The sequence below is a fragment of the Bombina bombina genome, chromosome 4 (assembly GCF_027579735.1).
Source record: "Bombina bombina isolate aBomBom1 chromosome 4, aBomBom1.pri, whole genome shotgun sequence".
Taxonomy (NCBI): Eukaryota; Metazoa; Chordata; class Amphibia; order Anura; family Bombinatoridae; genus Bombina; species Bombina bombina.
In genome coordinates this window covers 275,795,480-275,812,583 of record NC_069502.1, presented here as the reverse complement: position 1 = coordinate 275,812,583, position 17,104 = coordinate 275,795,480, and the positions used below count along the sequence as shown (strand labels likewise).

At 40.0% G+C, this 17,104-nt stretch overlaps 1 protein-coding gene across 1 annotated transcript in view; it reads left to right on the top strand.

Annotated features, from left to right (window-relative positions):
* Nucleotides 1-17,104, top strand: part of CUL3 (cullin 3) — a 483,186-nt gene that overhangs the window by 422,111 nt on the left and 43,971 nt on the right. The window contains exon 6 of the mRNA XM_053709974.1: nucleotides 14,800-14,945. Within this exon, the coding sequence (XP_053565949.1) occupies nucleotides 14,800-14,945 (146 nt within the window). The remainder of the gene's footprint in view (nucleotides 1-14,799; nucleotides 14,946-17,104) is intronic.

The following is a 17,104-nucleotide window of genomic DNA, read 5'->3' as shown; positions in this document are numbered from 1 at the left end:
TCTTTGCCTCCTCCTGGTGGCCAGGTTCTTATTTCCTGCAAGTAATGAATGCGGTTCTGGACTCTTTCCCACGGAAGAAAATGAAATTATCAGGTAAGCATAATTTATTTTGTTAGGTGACCACGTCACTTGGAATAAAATTAGAGGTAGCCCTTGCCTTACAAAAGTCGTTAGACTGCGTTAGAGGGTAGGTCAACAGATTTTGTTTTTCTAAAAAATGCATGCTTTGCAAATTGGTTACTGTATTTCCTCCTGCTGAACTTTGCAGTACTTGTCCAAGTTCTGTTTTACAGTCTGTTTACAACTGCTACTGTTTCCCTAGTTTGTCTGCCGCCATTGTAAACTACTCAGGGTGGCTTTACTGATTTTCCCTCAGATTAAAAAAAAATCACTTAGTTTAATGAAGTTTTGAGGACCCTTAACCTGCTGAGGACAAGATTTTAAAGCATTTGGATATTGTGTTCAAACTCAAATGTAAGTTAGTCAGCTAAAGTTTTTCCAGTTCCCATCCTAGTCACAGAAATAATTTCTAAGGAATGGGACAAGCATGGTGTTTTGTTTATTCCTTTCTTTCATGTAATTAGCAAGAGTCCATGAGCTAGTGACGTATGGGATATACATTCCTACCAGGAGGGGCAAAGTTTCCCAAACCTCAAAATGCCTATAAATACACCCCTCACCACACCCACAAATCAGTTTTACAAACTTTGCCTCCTATGGAGGTGGTGAAGTAAGTTTGTGCTTGATTCTACGTTGATATGCGCTCCGCAGCAGGTTGGAGCCCGGTTTTCCTCTCAGCGTGCAGTGAATGTCAGAGGGATGTGAGGAGAGCATTGCCTATTTGAATTCAATGATCTCCTTCTACGGGGTCTATTTCATGGGTTCTCTGTTATCGGTCGTAGAGATTCATCTCTTACCTCCCTTTTCAGATCGACGATATACTCTTATATATACCATTACCTCTACTGATTTTCGTTTCAGTACTGGTTTGGCTTTTCTACTACAGGCAGATGAGTGTCCTGGGGTAAGTAAGTCTTATTTTCTGTGACACTCTAAGCTATGGTTGGGCACTTTTTTATAAAGTTCTAAATATATGTATTCAAACATTTATTTGCCTTGACTCAGGATGTTCAACGTTCCTTATTTCAGACAGTCAGTTTCATATTTGGGATAATGCATATGAATAAATCAATTTTTTCTTACCTTAAAATTTGACTTTTTTCCTGTGGGCTGTTAGGCTTGCGGGGGCTGAAAATGCTTCATTTTATTGCGTCATTCTTGGTGCGGACTTTTCTTCTGTTAAGTGTGATCAGTCCACGGGTCATCATTACTTCTGGGATATTACTCCTCCCCAACAGGAAGTGCAAGAGGATTCACCCAGCAGAGCTGCATATAGCTCCTCCCCTCTACGTCACTCCCAGTCATTCTCTTGCACCCAACGACTAGATAGGATGTGTGAGAGGACTATGGTGATTATACTTAGTTTTATATCTTCAATCAAAAGTTTGTTATTTTAAAATAGCACCGGAGTGTGTTATTACCTCTCTGGCAGAGTTTGAAGAAGAATCTACCAGAGTTTTGCTATGATTTTAGCCGGAGTAGTTAAGATCATATTGCTGTTCTCGGCCATCTGAGGAGTGAGGTAAACTTCAGATCAGGGGACAGCGGGCAGATGAATCTGCATAGAGGTATGTAGCAGTTTTTATTTTCTGACAATGGAATTGATGAGAAAATCCTGCCATACCGATATAATGTCATGTATGTATACTTTACACTTCAGTATTCTGGGGAATGGTACTTCACTAGAATTACACTGTAAGAAATACATAAAGCTGTTTAATAACTAGAGATTATGTTTAACGTTTTTGCTGGAATGTAAAATCGTTTTCATTTGCTGAGGTACTGTGTGAATAAATGTTTGGGCACTATTTTTCCACTTGGCAGTTGCTTAATCTGTTTTTCTGACAGTTTCTGTTCTCCCTCACTGCTGTGTGTGAGGGGGAGGGGCCGTTTTTTGGCGCTTTTACTATGCATCAAATATTTCAGTCAGCAACTCATTGTATTCCCTGCATGATCCTGTTCATCTCTACAGAGCTCAGGGGTCTTCAAAACTTATTTTGAGGGAGGTAATTTCTCTCAGCAGAGCTGTGAGAATTATAGTTTGACTGAGATAAAAAACGTTTATTCTGTAATTTGTTTCCTGCTTTCAGAATTTATCTTTGCTAATGGGATTAAACCTTTGCTAAAGTTGTGTTGTTTACAAGGATTGAGGCTATAACTGTTTCAATTTATTAATTTTCAACTGTCATAGATCTTCTGTGCTTCTTAAAGGCACAGTACGTTTTAATATTATTCTAATTGAATTGTATTTCCAAGTTGCAAGTTTATTTGCTAGTGTGTTAAACATGTCTGATTCAGAGGATGATACCTGTGTCATTTGTTGCAATGCCAAAGTGGAGCCCAATAGAAATTTATGTACTAACTGTATTGATGCTACTTTAAATAAAAGTCAATCTGTACAAATTGAACAAATTTCACCAAACAACGAGGGGAGAGTTATGCCGACTAACTCGCCTCACGTGTCAGTACCTACATCTCCCGCTCAGAGGGAGGTGCGTGATATTGTAGCGCCGAGTACATCTGGGCGGCCATTACAAATCACATTACAGGATATGGCTACTGTTATGACTGAGGTTTTGGCTAAATTACCAGAACTAAGAGGTAAGCGTGATCACTCTGGGGTGAGAACAGAGTGCGCTGATAATATTAGGGCCATGTCAGACACTGCGTCACAGGTGGCAGAACATGAGGACGGAGAACTTCATTCTGTGGGTGACGGTTCTGATCCAAACAGACTGGATTCAGATATTTCAAATTTTAAATTTAAACTGGAAAACCTCCGTGTATTACTAGGGGAGGTGTTAGCGGCTCTGAATGATTGTAACACAGTTGCAATACCAGAGAAAATGTGTAGGTTGGATAAATATTTTGCGGTACCGACGAGTACTGAGGTTTTTCCTATACCTAAGAGACTTACTGAAATTGTTACTAAGGAATGGGATAGACCCGGTGTGCCGTTCTCACCCCCTCCGATATTTAGAAAAATGTTTCCAATAGACGCCACCACAAGGGACTTATGGCAAACGGTCCCTAAGGTGGAGGGAGCAGTTTCTACCTTAGCTAAGCGTACCACTATCCCGGTGGAGGATAGCTGTGCTTTTTCAGATCCAATGGATAAAAAGTTAGAGGGTTACCTTAAGAAAATGTTTGTTCAACAAGGTTTTATATTGCAACCCCTTGCATGCATTGCGCCGATCACGGCTGCAGCGGCATTCTGGATTGAGTCTCTGGAAGAGAACATTGGTTCAGCTACTCTGGACGACATTACGGACAGGCTTAGAGTCCTTAAACTAGCTAATTCATTCATTTCGGAGGCCGTAGTACATCTTACTAAACTTACGGCGAAGAATTCAGGATTCGCCATTCAGGCACGCAGGGCGCTGTGGCTAAAATCCTGGTCAGCTGATGTTACTTCTAAGTCTAAATTGCTTAATATACCTTTCAAAGGGCAGACCTTATTCGGGCCCGGGTTGAAAGAGATTATCGCTGACATTACAGGAGGTAAAGGCCATGCCCTGCCTCAGGACAAAGCCAAGACTAGACAGTCTAATTTTCGTTCCTTTCGTAATTTCAAAGCAGGAGCAGCATCAACTTCCTCTGCACCAAAACAGGAAGGAGCTGTTGCTCGCTACAGACAAGGCTGGAAACCTAACCAGTCCTGGAACAAGGGCAAGCAGACTAGGAAACCTGCTGCTGCCCCTAAAACAGCATGAATTGAGGGCCCCCGATCCGGGATCGGATCTAGTGGGGGGCAGACTTTCTCTCTTCGCCCAGGCTTGGGCAAGAGATGTTCAGGATCCCTGGGCGCTAGAGATAATATCTCAGGGATACCTTCTGGACTTCAAATACTCTCCTCCAAGAGAGAGATTTCATCTGTCAAGATTGTCAACAATCCAGACAAAGAAAGAGGCGTTTCTACGCTGCGTACAAGAGCTCTTGTTAATGGGAGTAATCCATCCAGTTCCACGATCGGAACAGGGACAGGGGTTTTACTCAAATCTGTTTGTGGTTCCCAAAAAAGAGGGAACTTTCAGACCAATCCTGGACTTAAAGATCCTAAACAAATTCCTAAGAGTTCCATCGTTCAAGATGGAGACTATTCGGACAATTTTACCTATGATCCAAGAGGGTCAGTACATGACCACTGTAGATTTAAAAGATGCTTACCTTCACATACCGATTCACAAAGATCATTATCGGTACCTAAGGTTTGCCTTCCTAGACAGGCATTACCAGTTTGTGGCTCTTCCATTCGGATTGGCTACAGCTCCAAGAATCTTCACAAAGGTTCTGGGTGCTCTTCTGGCGGTACTAAGACCGCGGGGAATCTCGGTAGCTCCATACCTAGACGACATTCTGATACAAGCTTCAAGCTTTCAAACTGCCAAGTCTCATACAGAGTTAGTGCTGGCATTTCTAAGGTCACATGGATGGAAGGTGAACGAAAAGAAAAGTTCACTCGTTCCACTCACAAGAGTTCCCTTCCTGGGGACTCTTATAGATTCTGTAGAAATGAAGATTTACCTGACAGAGGACAGGCTAACAAGACTTCAAAGTGCTTGCCGCACCCTTCATTCCATTCAACACCCGTCAGTGGCTCAATGCATGGAGGTAATCGGCTTAATGGTAGCGGCAATGGACATAGTACCCTTTGCACGCTTACACCTCAGACCACTGCAACTGTGCATGCTAAGTCAGTGGAATGGGGATTACTCAGACTTATCCCCTTCTCTGAATCTGGATCAAGAGACCAGAAATTCTCTTCTATGGTGGCTTTCTCGGCCACATCTGTCCAGGGGGATGCCATTCAGCAGACCAGACTGGACAATTGTAACAACAGACGCCAGCCTTCTAGGTTGGGGTGCCGTCTGGAATTCTCTGAAGGCTCAGGGACAATGAAGTCAGGAGGAGAGTCTCCTGCCAATAAACATTCTGGAATTGAGAGCAGTTCTCAATGCCCTCCTGGCTTGGCCCCAGTTGACAACTCGGGGGTTCATCAGGTTTCAGTCGGACAACATCACGACTGTAGCTTACATCAACCATCAGGGAGGGACAAGAAGCTCCCTAGCTATGATGGAAGTATCAAAGATAATTTGCTGGGCAGAGTCTCACTCTTGCCACCTGTCAGCAATCCACATCCCGGGAGTGGAGAACTGGGAGGCGGATTTCTTAAGTCGTCAGACTTTTCATCCGGGGGAGTGGGAACTTCATCCGGAGGTCTTTGCCCAAATACTTCGACGTTGGGGCAAACCAGAGATAGATCTCATGGCGTCTCGACAGAACGCCAAGCTTCCTCGTTACGGGTCCAGATCCAGGGATCCAGGAGCAGTCCTGATAGATGCTCTGACAGCACCTTGGGACTTCAGGATGGCTTACGTGTTTCCACCCTTCCCGTTGCTTCCTCGATTGATTGCCAGAATCAAACAAGAGAGAGCATCAGTGATTCTAATAGCACCTGCGTGGCCACGCAGGACTTGGTATGCAGACCTGGTGGACATGTCATCCTGTCCACCTTGGTCTCTACCTCTGAAACAGGACCTTCTGATACAGGGTCCCTTCAAACATCAAAATCTAACTTCTCTGAAGCTGACTGCTTGGAAATTGAACGCTTGATTTTATCAAGACGTGGATTTTCTGAGTCAGTTATTGATACCTTAATACAGGCTAGGAAACCTGTTACCAGAAAGATTTACCATAAGATATGGCGTAAATACCTATATTGGTGTGAATCCAAAGGTTACTCTTGGAGTAAGGTTAGGATTCCTAGGATATTGTCTTTTCTACAAGAAGGTTTAGAAAAGGGTTTATCTGCTAGTTCATTAAAGGGACAGATCTCAGCTCTGTCCATTCTGTTACACAAACGTCTGTCAGAAGTTCCTGACGTCCAGGCTTTTTGTCAGGCTTTGGCCAGAATTAAGCCTGTGTTTAAAACTGTTGCTCCACCATGGAGTTTAAACCTTGTTCTTAATGTTTTACAGGGCGTTCCGTTTGAACCCCTTCATTCCATTGATATAAAGTTATCTTGGAAAGTTCTATTTTTAATGGCTATTTCCTCGGCTCGAAGAGTCTCTGAATTATCAGCCTTACATTGTGATTCTCCTTATTTGATTTTTCATTCGGATAAGGTAGTCCTGCGTACTAAACCTGGGTTCTTACCTAAGGTAGTTACTAACAGGAATATCAATCAAGAGATTGTTGTTCCTTCTTTATGCCCAAATCCTTCTTCAAAGAAGGAACGTCTACTGCACAACCTGGATGTAGTCCGTGCTCTAAAATTTTACTTACAGGCAACTAAGGAATTTCGACAAACGTCTTCTCTGTTTGTCATTTACTCTGGGCAGAGGAGAGGTCAAAAAGCTTCCGCTACCTCTCTTTCTTTTTGGCTTCGTAGCATAATTCGTTTAGCTTATGAGACTGCTGGACAGCAGCCTCCTGAAAGAATTACAGCTCATTCTACTAGAGCTGTGGCTTCCACTTGGGCCTTCAAGAATGAGGCCTCTGTTGAACAGATTTGCAAGGCTGCAACTTGGTCTTCGCTTCATACTTTTTCCAAATTTTACAAATTTGACACTTTTGCTTCATCGGAGGCTATTTTTGGGAGAAAGGTTCTTCAGGCAGTGGTTCCTTCTGTATAAAGAGCCTGCCTATCCCTCCCGTCATCCGTGTACTTTTGCTTTGGTATTGGTATCCCAGAAGTAATGATGACCCGTGGACTGATCACACTTAACAGAAGAAAACATAATTTATGCTTACCTGATAAATTCCTTTCTTCTGTAGTGTGATCAGTCCACGGCCCGCCCTGTTTTTTAAGGCAGGTAAATATTTTTTAATTTATACTCCAGTCACCACTTCACCCTTGGCTTTTCCTTTCTCGTTGGTCCTTGGTCGAATGACTGGGAGTGACGTAGAGGGGAGGAGCTATATGCAGCTCTGCTGGGTGAATCCTCTTGCACTTCCTGTTGGGGAGGAGTAATATCCCAGAAGTAATGATGACCCGTGGACTGATCACACTACAGAAGAAAGGAATTTATCAGGTAAGCATAAATTATGTTTTTTGGCGCAAATTTTTTTTTCTTATTCCGGCGTCATACGTGTCGCCGGAAGTTGCGTCATTTTTGACGATTTTTTTGCGCCAAAAGTGTCGGCGTTCCGGATGTGGCGTCATTTTTGGCGCCAAAAGCATTTAGGCGCCAAATAATGTGGGCGTCTTTTTTGGCGCTAAAAAAATATGGGCGTCACTATTGTCTCCACATTATTTAAGTCTCATTATTTATTGCTTCTGGTTGCTAGAAGCTTGTTCACTGGCATTTTTTCCCATTCCTGAAACTGTCATTTAAGGAATTTGATCAATTTTGCTTTATTTGTTGTTTTTTCTATTACATATTGCAAGATGTCCCACGTTGACACTGAGTCAGAAGATACTTCTGGAAAATCGCTGCCTGGCGCTGGATCTACCAAAGTTAAGTGTATCTGCTGTAAACTTGTGGTATCTGTTCCTCCAGCTGTTGTTTGTACTGAATGTCATGACAAACTTGTTAATGCAGATAATATTTCCTTTAGTAATGTTACATTACCTGTTGCTGTTCCGTCAACATCTAATACTCAGAGTGTTCCTGATAACATAAGAGATTTTTTTTCTAAATCCATTAAGAAGGCTATGTCTGTTATTCCTCCTTCTAGTAAACGCAAAAAGTCTTTTAAAACTTCTCATTTTTCAGATGAATTTTTAAATGAACATCATCATTCTGATTCTGATAATGGTTCTTCTTTTTCAGAGGATTCTGTCTCAGAGGTTGATGCTGATAAATCTTCATATTTATTTAAAAAGGGAATATATTCGTTCTTTACTTAAATAAGTCTTAATTGCATTAGAAATAGAGGATTCTGGTCCTCTTGATACTAAATCTAAACGTTTAAATAAGGTTTTTAAATCTCCTGTAGTTATTCCAGAAGTTTTTCCTGTCCCTGATGCTATTTCTGAAGTAATTTCCAGGGAATGGAATAATTTGGGTAATTCATTTACTCCTTCTAAACGTTTTAAGCAATTCTATCCTGTGCCATCTGACAGATTAGAGTTTTGGGACAAAATCCCTAAGGTTGATGGGGCTGTCTCTACTCTTGCTAAGCGTACTAATATTCCTACGGCAGATAGTACTTCCTTTAAGGATCCTTTAGATAGGAAAATTGAATCCTTTCTAAGAAAAGCTTACTTGTGTTCAGGTAATCTTCTTAGACCTGCTATATCTTTAGCGGATGTTGCTGCAGCTTCAACTTTTTGGTTAGAAGCTTTAGCGCAACAAGTAACAGATCATAATTCTCATAGCATTATTAATCTTCTTCAACATGCTAATAATTTTATTTGTGATGCCATCTTTGATATCATTAGAGTTGATGTCAGGTATATGTCTCTAGCTATTTTAGCTAGAAGAGCTTTATGGCTTAAAACTTGGAATGCTGATATGTCTTCTAAGTCTACTTTGCTTTCCCTTTCTTTCCAGTGTAATAAATTATTTGGTTCTCAGTTGGATTCTATTATCTCAACTGTTACTGGAGGGAAAGGAACTTTTTTACCACAGGATAAAAAATCTAAAGGTAAATTTAGGTCTAATAATCGTTTTCGTTCCTTTCGTCACAATAAGGAACAAAAGCCTGATCCTTCATCCTCAGGAGCGGTATCAGTTTGGAAACCATCTCCAGTCTGGAATAAATCCAAGCCTTTTAGAAAACCAAAGCCAGCTCCTAAGTCCACATGAAGGTGCGGCCCTCATTCCAGCTCAGCTGGTAGGGGGCAGATTACGTATTTTCAAAGAAATTTGTATCAATTCCATTCACAATCTTTGGATTCAGAACATTGTTTCAGAAGGGTACAGAATTGGCTTCAAGATAAGGCCTCCTGCAAAGAGATTTTTTCTTTCCCGTGTCCCAGTAAACCCAGCGAAGGCTCGAGCATTTCTGAAATGTGTTTCAGATCTAGAGTTGGCTGGAGTAATTATGCCAGTTCCAGTTCTGGAACAGGGGCTGGGGTTTTATTCAAATCTCTTCATTGTACCAAAGGAGGAGAATTCCTTCAGACCAGTTCTGGATCTAAAAATATTGAATCGTTATGTAAGGATACCAACATTCAAAATGGTAACTATAAGGACTATCCTGCCTTTTGTTCAGCAAGGGCATTGTATGTCCACAATAGATTTACAGGATGCATATCTGCATATTCCGATTCATCCAGATCACTATCAGTTTCTGAGATTCTCTTTCCTAGACAAGCATTACCAGTTTGTGGCTCTACTGTTTGGCCTAGCAACAGCTCCAAGAATTTTTACAAAGGTTCTCGGTGCCCTTCTGTCTGTAATCAGAGAACAGGGTATTGTGGTATTTCCTTATTTGGATGATATCTTGGTACTTGCTCAGTCTTCACATTTAGCAGAATCTCATACGAATCGACTTGTGTTGTTTCTTCAAGATCATGGTTGGAGGATCAATTTACCAAAAAGTTCATTGATTCCTCAGACAAAGGTAACCTTTTTAGGTTTCCAGATAGATTCAGTGTCCATGACTCTGTCTTTGACAGACAAGAGACGTCTGAAATTGATATCAGCTTGTCGAAACCTTCAGTCACAATCATTCCCTTCGGTAGCCTTATGCATGGAAATTCTAGGTCTTATGGCTGCTGCATCGGACGCGATCCCCTTTGCTCGTTTTCACATGCGACCTCTTCAGCTCTGTATGCTGAACCAGTGGTGCAGGGATTACACAAAGATATCTCAATTAATATCTTTAAAACCGATTGTACGACACTCTCTGACGTGGTGGACAGATCACCATCGTTTAGTTCAGGGGGCTTCTTTTTTTCTTCCGACCTGGACTGTAATTTCAACAGATGCAAGTCTTACAGGTTGGGGAGCTGTGTGGGGGTCTCTGACAGCACAAGGGGTTTGGGAATCTCAGGAGGTGAGATTACCGATCAATATTTTGGAACTCCGTGCAATTTTCAGAGCTCTTCATTCATGGCCTCTTCTAAAGAGAGAATCGTTCATTTGTTTTCAGACAGACAATGTCACAACTGTGGCATACATCAATCATCAAGGAGGGACTCACAGTCCTCTGGCTATGAAAGACGTATCTCGAATACTGGTATGGGCGGAATCCAGCTCCTGTCTAATTTCTGCGGTTCATATCCCAGGTATAGACAATTGGGAAGCGGATTATCTCAGTCGCCAAACGTTACATCCGGGCGAATGGTCTCTTCACCCAGAGGTATTTCTTCAGATTGTTCAAATGTGGGGACTTCCAGAAATAGATCTGATGGCTTCTAATCTAAACAAGAAACTTCCCAGGTATCTGTCCAGATCCAGGGATCCTCAGGCGGAAGCAGTGGATGCATTGTCACTTCCTTGGAAGTATCATCCTGCCTATATCTTTCCGCCTCTAGTTCTTCTTCCAAGAGTAATCTCCAAGATTCTAAAGGAATGCTCGTTTGTTCTGCTGGTGGCTCCAGCATGGCCTCACAGGTTTTGGTATGCGGATCTTGTCCGGATGGCTTCTTGCCAACCATGGACTCTTCCGTTAAGACCAGACCTTCTGTCACAAGGTCCTTTTTTCCATCAGGATCTCAAATCCTTAAATTTAAAGGTATGGAGATTGAACGCTTGATTCTTAGTCAAAGAGGTTTCTCTGACTCTGTGATTAGTACTATGTTACAGGCTCTTAAATCTGTATCTAGAAAGATATATTATCGAGTATGGAAGACTTACATTTCTTGGTGTCTTTCTCATCAATTTTCCTGGCATTCTTTTAGAATTCCGAAAATTCTACAGTTTCTTCAGGATGGTTTGGATAAAGGTTTGTCTGCAAGTTCCTTGAAAGGACAAATCTCTGCTCTTTCTGTTCTTTTTCACAGAAAGATTGCTAATCTTCCTGATATTCATTGTTTTGTGCAAGCTTTGGTTCGTATAAAGCCTGTCATTAAGTCAATTTCTCCTCGGAGTTTGAATTTGGTTCTGGGGGCTCTTCAAGCTCCTCCGTTTGAACCTATGCATTCATTGGACATTAAAATACTTTCTTGGAAAGTTTTGTTTCTTTTGGCCATCTCTTCTGCTAGAAGAGTTTCTGAATTATCTGCTCTTTCTTGTGAGTCTCCTTTTCTGATTTTTCATCAGGATAAGGCGGTGTTGCGAACTTCTTTTCAATTTTTACCTAAGGTTGTGAATTCTAACAACATTAGTAGAGAAATTGTGGTTCCTTCATTGTGTCCTAATCCTAAGAATTCTAAGGAGAGATCATTGCATTCTTTGGATGTAGTTAGAGCTTTGAAATATTATGTTCAAGCTACTAAGAATTTCCGAAAGACTTCTAGTCTTTTTGTTATCTTTTCTGGTTCTAGGAAAGGTCAGAAGGCCTCTGCCATTTCTTTGGCATCTTGGTTGAAATCTTTAATTCATCATGCTTATGTCGAGTCGGGTAAAACTCCTCCTCAAAGGATTACAGCTCATTCTACTAGGTCAGTTTCTACTTCCTGGGCGTTTAGGAATGAAGCTTCGGTTGATCAGATTTGCAAAGCAGCAACTTGGTCTTCTTTGCATACTTTTACTAAATTCTACCATTTTGATGTGTTTTCTTCTTCTGTTTTTGGTAGAAAAGTACTTCAGGCAGCTGTTTCAGTTTGATTCTTTTGCTCATAATTTCAGTTTTTTTTCATTATAAGATTTAAACTTTATTTTGTGGGTGTGGATTTTTTTCAGCGGAATTGGCTGTCTTTATTTTATCCCTCCCTCTCTAGTGACTCTTGCGTGGAAGATCCACATCTTGGGTAGTCATTATTCCATACGTCACTAGCTCATGGACTCTTGCTAATTGCATGAAAGAAAACATAATTTATGTAAGAACTTACCTGATAAATTCATTTCTTTCATATTAGCATCAGGTAAGTTCTTACATAAATTATGTTTTTCCTATCCTGGTGTCCAGAGAGAGGTTTTTTCTGTATCAGTCATGGGAAATAATCACCACAGACGCCATCTTGTCAGTTTGGGGGATGGTCTGGGGCTCTCGAAGGTCTGTTTGGTCGCCTCTAGAAGTGAGACTACTATTAAACGTTTAAGATTTTCAGAGCGCTTCTGAGGTCAGAACCTCAGTTCAGACAGCATCATGGCGTTAACCTTCATCAACCATAAGTGTGGTACCTGCAGTGCTCTGGCAATGAAAGAGGTTGGACAGAAGTTCCCAGTGTTTCATCTCTGCAATTAACATTCCGGAGGTCAACATCTGGGAAGGTCATTATCTGAGTCGTTAGACTTTACACTCGGGACAATGGTTCCTCAATCGAAGGATTTTCAATCAGTTCATGTTACCGGAAATCAACCTCACAACGTCTCGTCTGAACCACCAACTCCCCAGATATGGGTCGAGGTCAAGAGATCCTCAGGCAGAATTGATACACACTAGCCGTTGCTTTTCCTTATCTATTTTATCTGTTCCACCTATTGTGATTTTACTAAGGGCGATTGCTTGGATCAATCAGGAACAAATTTCTGCAATCCTAGTAGTTCCTGATTGACCCTGCAGGACATGGTATGCAGATCTAGTTATACCAATTTCACTGATATGTGAGATTGGTATATACTTATCAAAACATACTCACAAGTCTGGCAGCACCCAATTGTGCTTAGTGGGGCATACTGGGAACTCTCTGTCCCAGCTCACTGATCCAAAGAGCAGTGTAAATCCTCTTGGCCGCTCCTATTGCTGTGAGCTGGATAATTAAAGCTCAGATTTCCAAAAATCTCAAAAATAAGATTTTATTTTACAAATTCATTTTAAAAAAACAAAAGAGCACAACATGTACCCTCTGCATATTAAACAGTAGCGCAACGCGTTTCTCAGCTCTCCTGGCTGTTTACTCAGGCTTCTGTTAGTTCTCTGGAAGTACTGGCTTTTAAATGAAAGACTATCCAATCGCCAAACATTTAGATACCCTTCCCACTAATACAGATGTGTTACCTTAATTACCTCTTCCCTTAAAATCACAACTTATTCTCCTAATGTCAGATAGATTCATTTGTATACAATATTAGCGCAAATGTATAATTCACAATCCTATCAATGATAACTTAATAAAAAATATATATTCATATAACCATAAAAACTGTCACAGTCCACATAGATGTTTACAAATCTACTATTCTAAAGATGTAATAATCATGTGCTTGATATCTGTCATTATAAATAACCTTTTTTAATAACCATGATCGAATTACCAAGAATCTTGTGTATTTTTATACCTATGTTGCCCTCCGTAAAAAAAAAAAAAGTTTTTAAATAGGGGTATTTTTACTCCATAGATGTTACCTGCCCTCATTGGCTAGCTGAGTCAAGCCTTTATGGATGTCGCAAAAGTACAAATGTATCTGTTATTGCTTGAAAATAACCATGTATTATTCTAGTGATGGAGTCTATATGTGTGAGTGAATGATATAGTGTTAATTTTGTGAATATTACTCCCTAGAGTTGTAGAATTTCTTTTTGTTGTCAACAGTTGAGATCTCTGACTACTTGGAGATTGGAATAACTTATTTCTTTCTCAAGGGGGATTTTCTGATTCTGTTATAGAGACCTTGATTCAGGCTTGCAAACCTGTGACTAGAAAAAATTATCACAAAGTGTGGAAAGTGCATGTTTCTTGTTGTTCAGGTTGAGGATATGCATAGCAATCTGTTAGGATTCCTCGAGTCTTAAAATTTTTCAAGATTGCCTAGATAAGGGTTTAACAGCCAGCATTTTAAAGGGTAACATTTCAGCACTTTTGTTTCATTGCACAGAAAACTTTCTCATCTTCCAGGTATCCAGGCATTTATTTGGGCCTTGGTTAGAATCATACCTGTTTCTAAGCCTGTTTCTCCTCCATGTAGTTTGAATCTGGTTTAAAACTATTGCAATCTTTCCCCTGTTAACCTATGCATTCATTAGTCAGTTGTTGCTTTTGTTAGCCATTTCCTCGGCTTGCATAGTGTCTGAATTGTCAGCTCTCTAATGATCCTCTGTTTCTGGTGTTCATCAGGACAACGCAATTCTACATGTCTCCTACCTAAGACTTACTTGGAAGCGGGGCAGTCACCTTATAACTGCTTCTAGTTGGCAGCAGTTCTAGTTTGCATCTCTTTACCCTACTATCTTTCTTAATACTTCCTCCTATTCTTGGCTATACGTAATACTATGAGGTTCAGGGATGTTGAAGGGATATTAAAGCTCTTGGTGTAGGGTGTCTTTGCCTCCTCCTGGTGGCCAGGTGATCAATTCCCAACATTAAGGCATTGTGGAATCTCACCAACAAGAAAGAAAAATATTTATCAGGTAAGAATAAATTATTTTTTTGGAGAATTTACTTTCAAATTTGCTGTTCTTTTAGGATTTTTGTGTAATTTGCTTTGTGACTAATTTCCTTATTTGAACGTGTAAGAAATCTTCTGACTGGCTTATAGAACATTTTTTTTTATATGGAACTGAAAACTGCAGCTGACTAACATAAGTTATCTCTCATGCAGCTGTATGCACTATGTTTTACTAGTAGTTGCTGTACCAAGTCTGTGAAACTATAATTAAACATTAACACCATTTTTTTTTTTTTTAATTAGTATTCTTCCGTCACCAAAAAGTTTATTTTTAAATCTCCATTTATACTTCCAGATCTTGCCTGCATGTACAAGTTGTTCAGTAGAGTTCCAAATGGCTTGAAGACCATGTGTGAGTGCATGAGTTTATATTTGAGAGAACAAGGGAAAGCTCTTGTTTCTGAAGAAGGTGAAGGGAAAAACCCAGTGGATTATATCCAGGTATGCATAAAGTTTAAAATGCATTTTCTTTTCCATAATTTGTTTGTATTTGATTTGCAACATTTGCATATTCCTAAACTCATGCTATGCTGATGCTTTATAATTCCATTGATAACTAACATTTCCCAGTACAATAGATCTAAGGAACAATACAGTAAACATGACTTTAAGGGACACTTTACTATAAAATTTGTTTCCCCCTTAAAGTGTATTAAATATTTGGGTTTATTTTTAATTGCAATAGCTGGTTTTGCACATCAAAATTATCGCCTGTTCTTCTCAAGGACATGCCGATAAAACAGTAAAAGAAAAGCAGACTTGCCAATATTAAATGTGTAAAAACATAGTTAAGTATTCAAATGTTAAATTGGACAGTATACTATAAAATTGTTATTCCCTTAATGTGTTTCCAATTACTTTTTTTACCAGCTGCAGAGTATAAAATGTTTGAGATTGACCTTTTTAAGGCTTATTTGTTTACTGTATATGACTTTGAGCTGATTTTGTGTTTTGAAGCCACAACCTAAAAAAAGGGGTTGAGCTTGTAGGTATAATCAGATCTCATTACTTTAATACATTGTGTAAATATACCTGCTTCTTTATCTTATATCTGTCCATAAACCAATCACCAATACTTAGAAAGAACAATGGAAAATTAAATTTGTATTACCTTATCTCTTTTATAACCCAATGGGAGTGTAATTTCTTCTACCACATGTGGGATTAAAGTCCAACCCTATAGGAGAAGGCAAAACATCCCATACAACAGAGTTTATATTCCAGTATTGAATTTCAACCCATCCATTTCTGTTCATGCTTAGATGTGTTTAGAAAATTGGTCTTGAATGAATTAGAATAATTAACATTAAACCAGTTCTGGGTAAGGGAAATCTCAATATATTTTAAAAAAGCTGTCTCCAACTTAATGTCTGATACAAGCATTGTCATAAGACATGGGGGGGGGGGGGGGGTTCTACAGAATAGTTTGGATTATAAGGAAGCAGACCGTATCTTAAGAGATTTCACATATTATAAGATTTCTTTCATGTAATTGGCAAGAGTCCATGAGCTAGTGCCGTATGGGATATACAATCCTACCAGGAGGGGCAAAGTTTCCCAAACCTCAAAAATGCCTATAAATACACCCCTCACCACACCCACAATTCAGTTTTACAAACTTTGCCTCCTATGGAGGTGGTGAAGTAAGTTTGTGCTAAGATTTCTACGTTGATATGCGCTTCTCAGCATTGTTGAAGCCTGTTTCCTCTCAGAGGGACGTGAAGGGAGTATCACTTATTGAATACGATGATTTCCGTAACGGGGGTCTATTTCATAGGTTCTCTGTTATCGGTCGTAGAGATTTATCTCCTACCTCCCTTTTCAGATCGACGATATACTCTCAATTTACCATTACCTCTAGTGATAACTGTTTCAGTAATGGTTTGGCTATCTGCTATATGTGGATGGGTGTCTTTTGGTAATTGTGTTTTTCTTCTGTTAAGTGTGATCAGTCCACGGGTCATCATTACTTCTGGGATATTACTCCTCCCCAACAGGAAGTGCAAGAGGATTCACCCAGCAGAGCTGCATATAGCTCCTCCCCTCTACGTCACTCCCAGTCATTCTCTTGCACCCAACGACTAGATAGGATGTGTGAGAGGACTATGGTGATTATACTTAGTTTTATATCTTCAATCAAAAGTTTGTTATTTTAAAATAGCACCGGAGTGTGTTATTATCTCTCTGGCAGAGTTTGAAGAAGAATCTACCAGAGGTTTTGTTATGATTTTAGCCGGAGTAGTTAAGATCATATTGCTGTTTCTCGGCCATCTGAGGAGAGGTAAACTTCAGATCAGGGGACAGCGGGCAGATGAATCTGCATAGAGGTATGTAGCAGTTTTTATTTTCTGACAATGGAATTGATGAGAAAATCCTGCCATACCGATATAATGTCATGTATGTATACTTTACACTTCAGTATTCTGGGGAATGGTACTTCACTAGAATTACACTGTAAGAAATACATAAAGCTGTTTAATAACTAGAGATTATGTTTAACGTTTTTGCTGGAATGTAAAATCGTTTTCATTTACTGAGGTACTGAGTGAATAAATGTTTGGGCACTATTTCTCCACTTGGCAGTTGCTTAATCTGTTTTC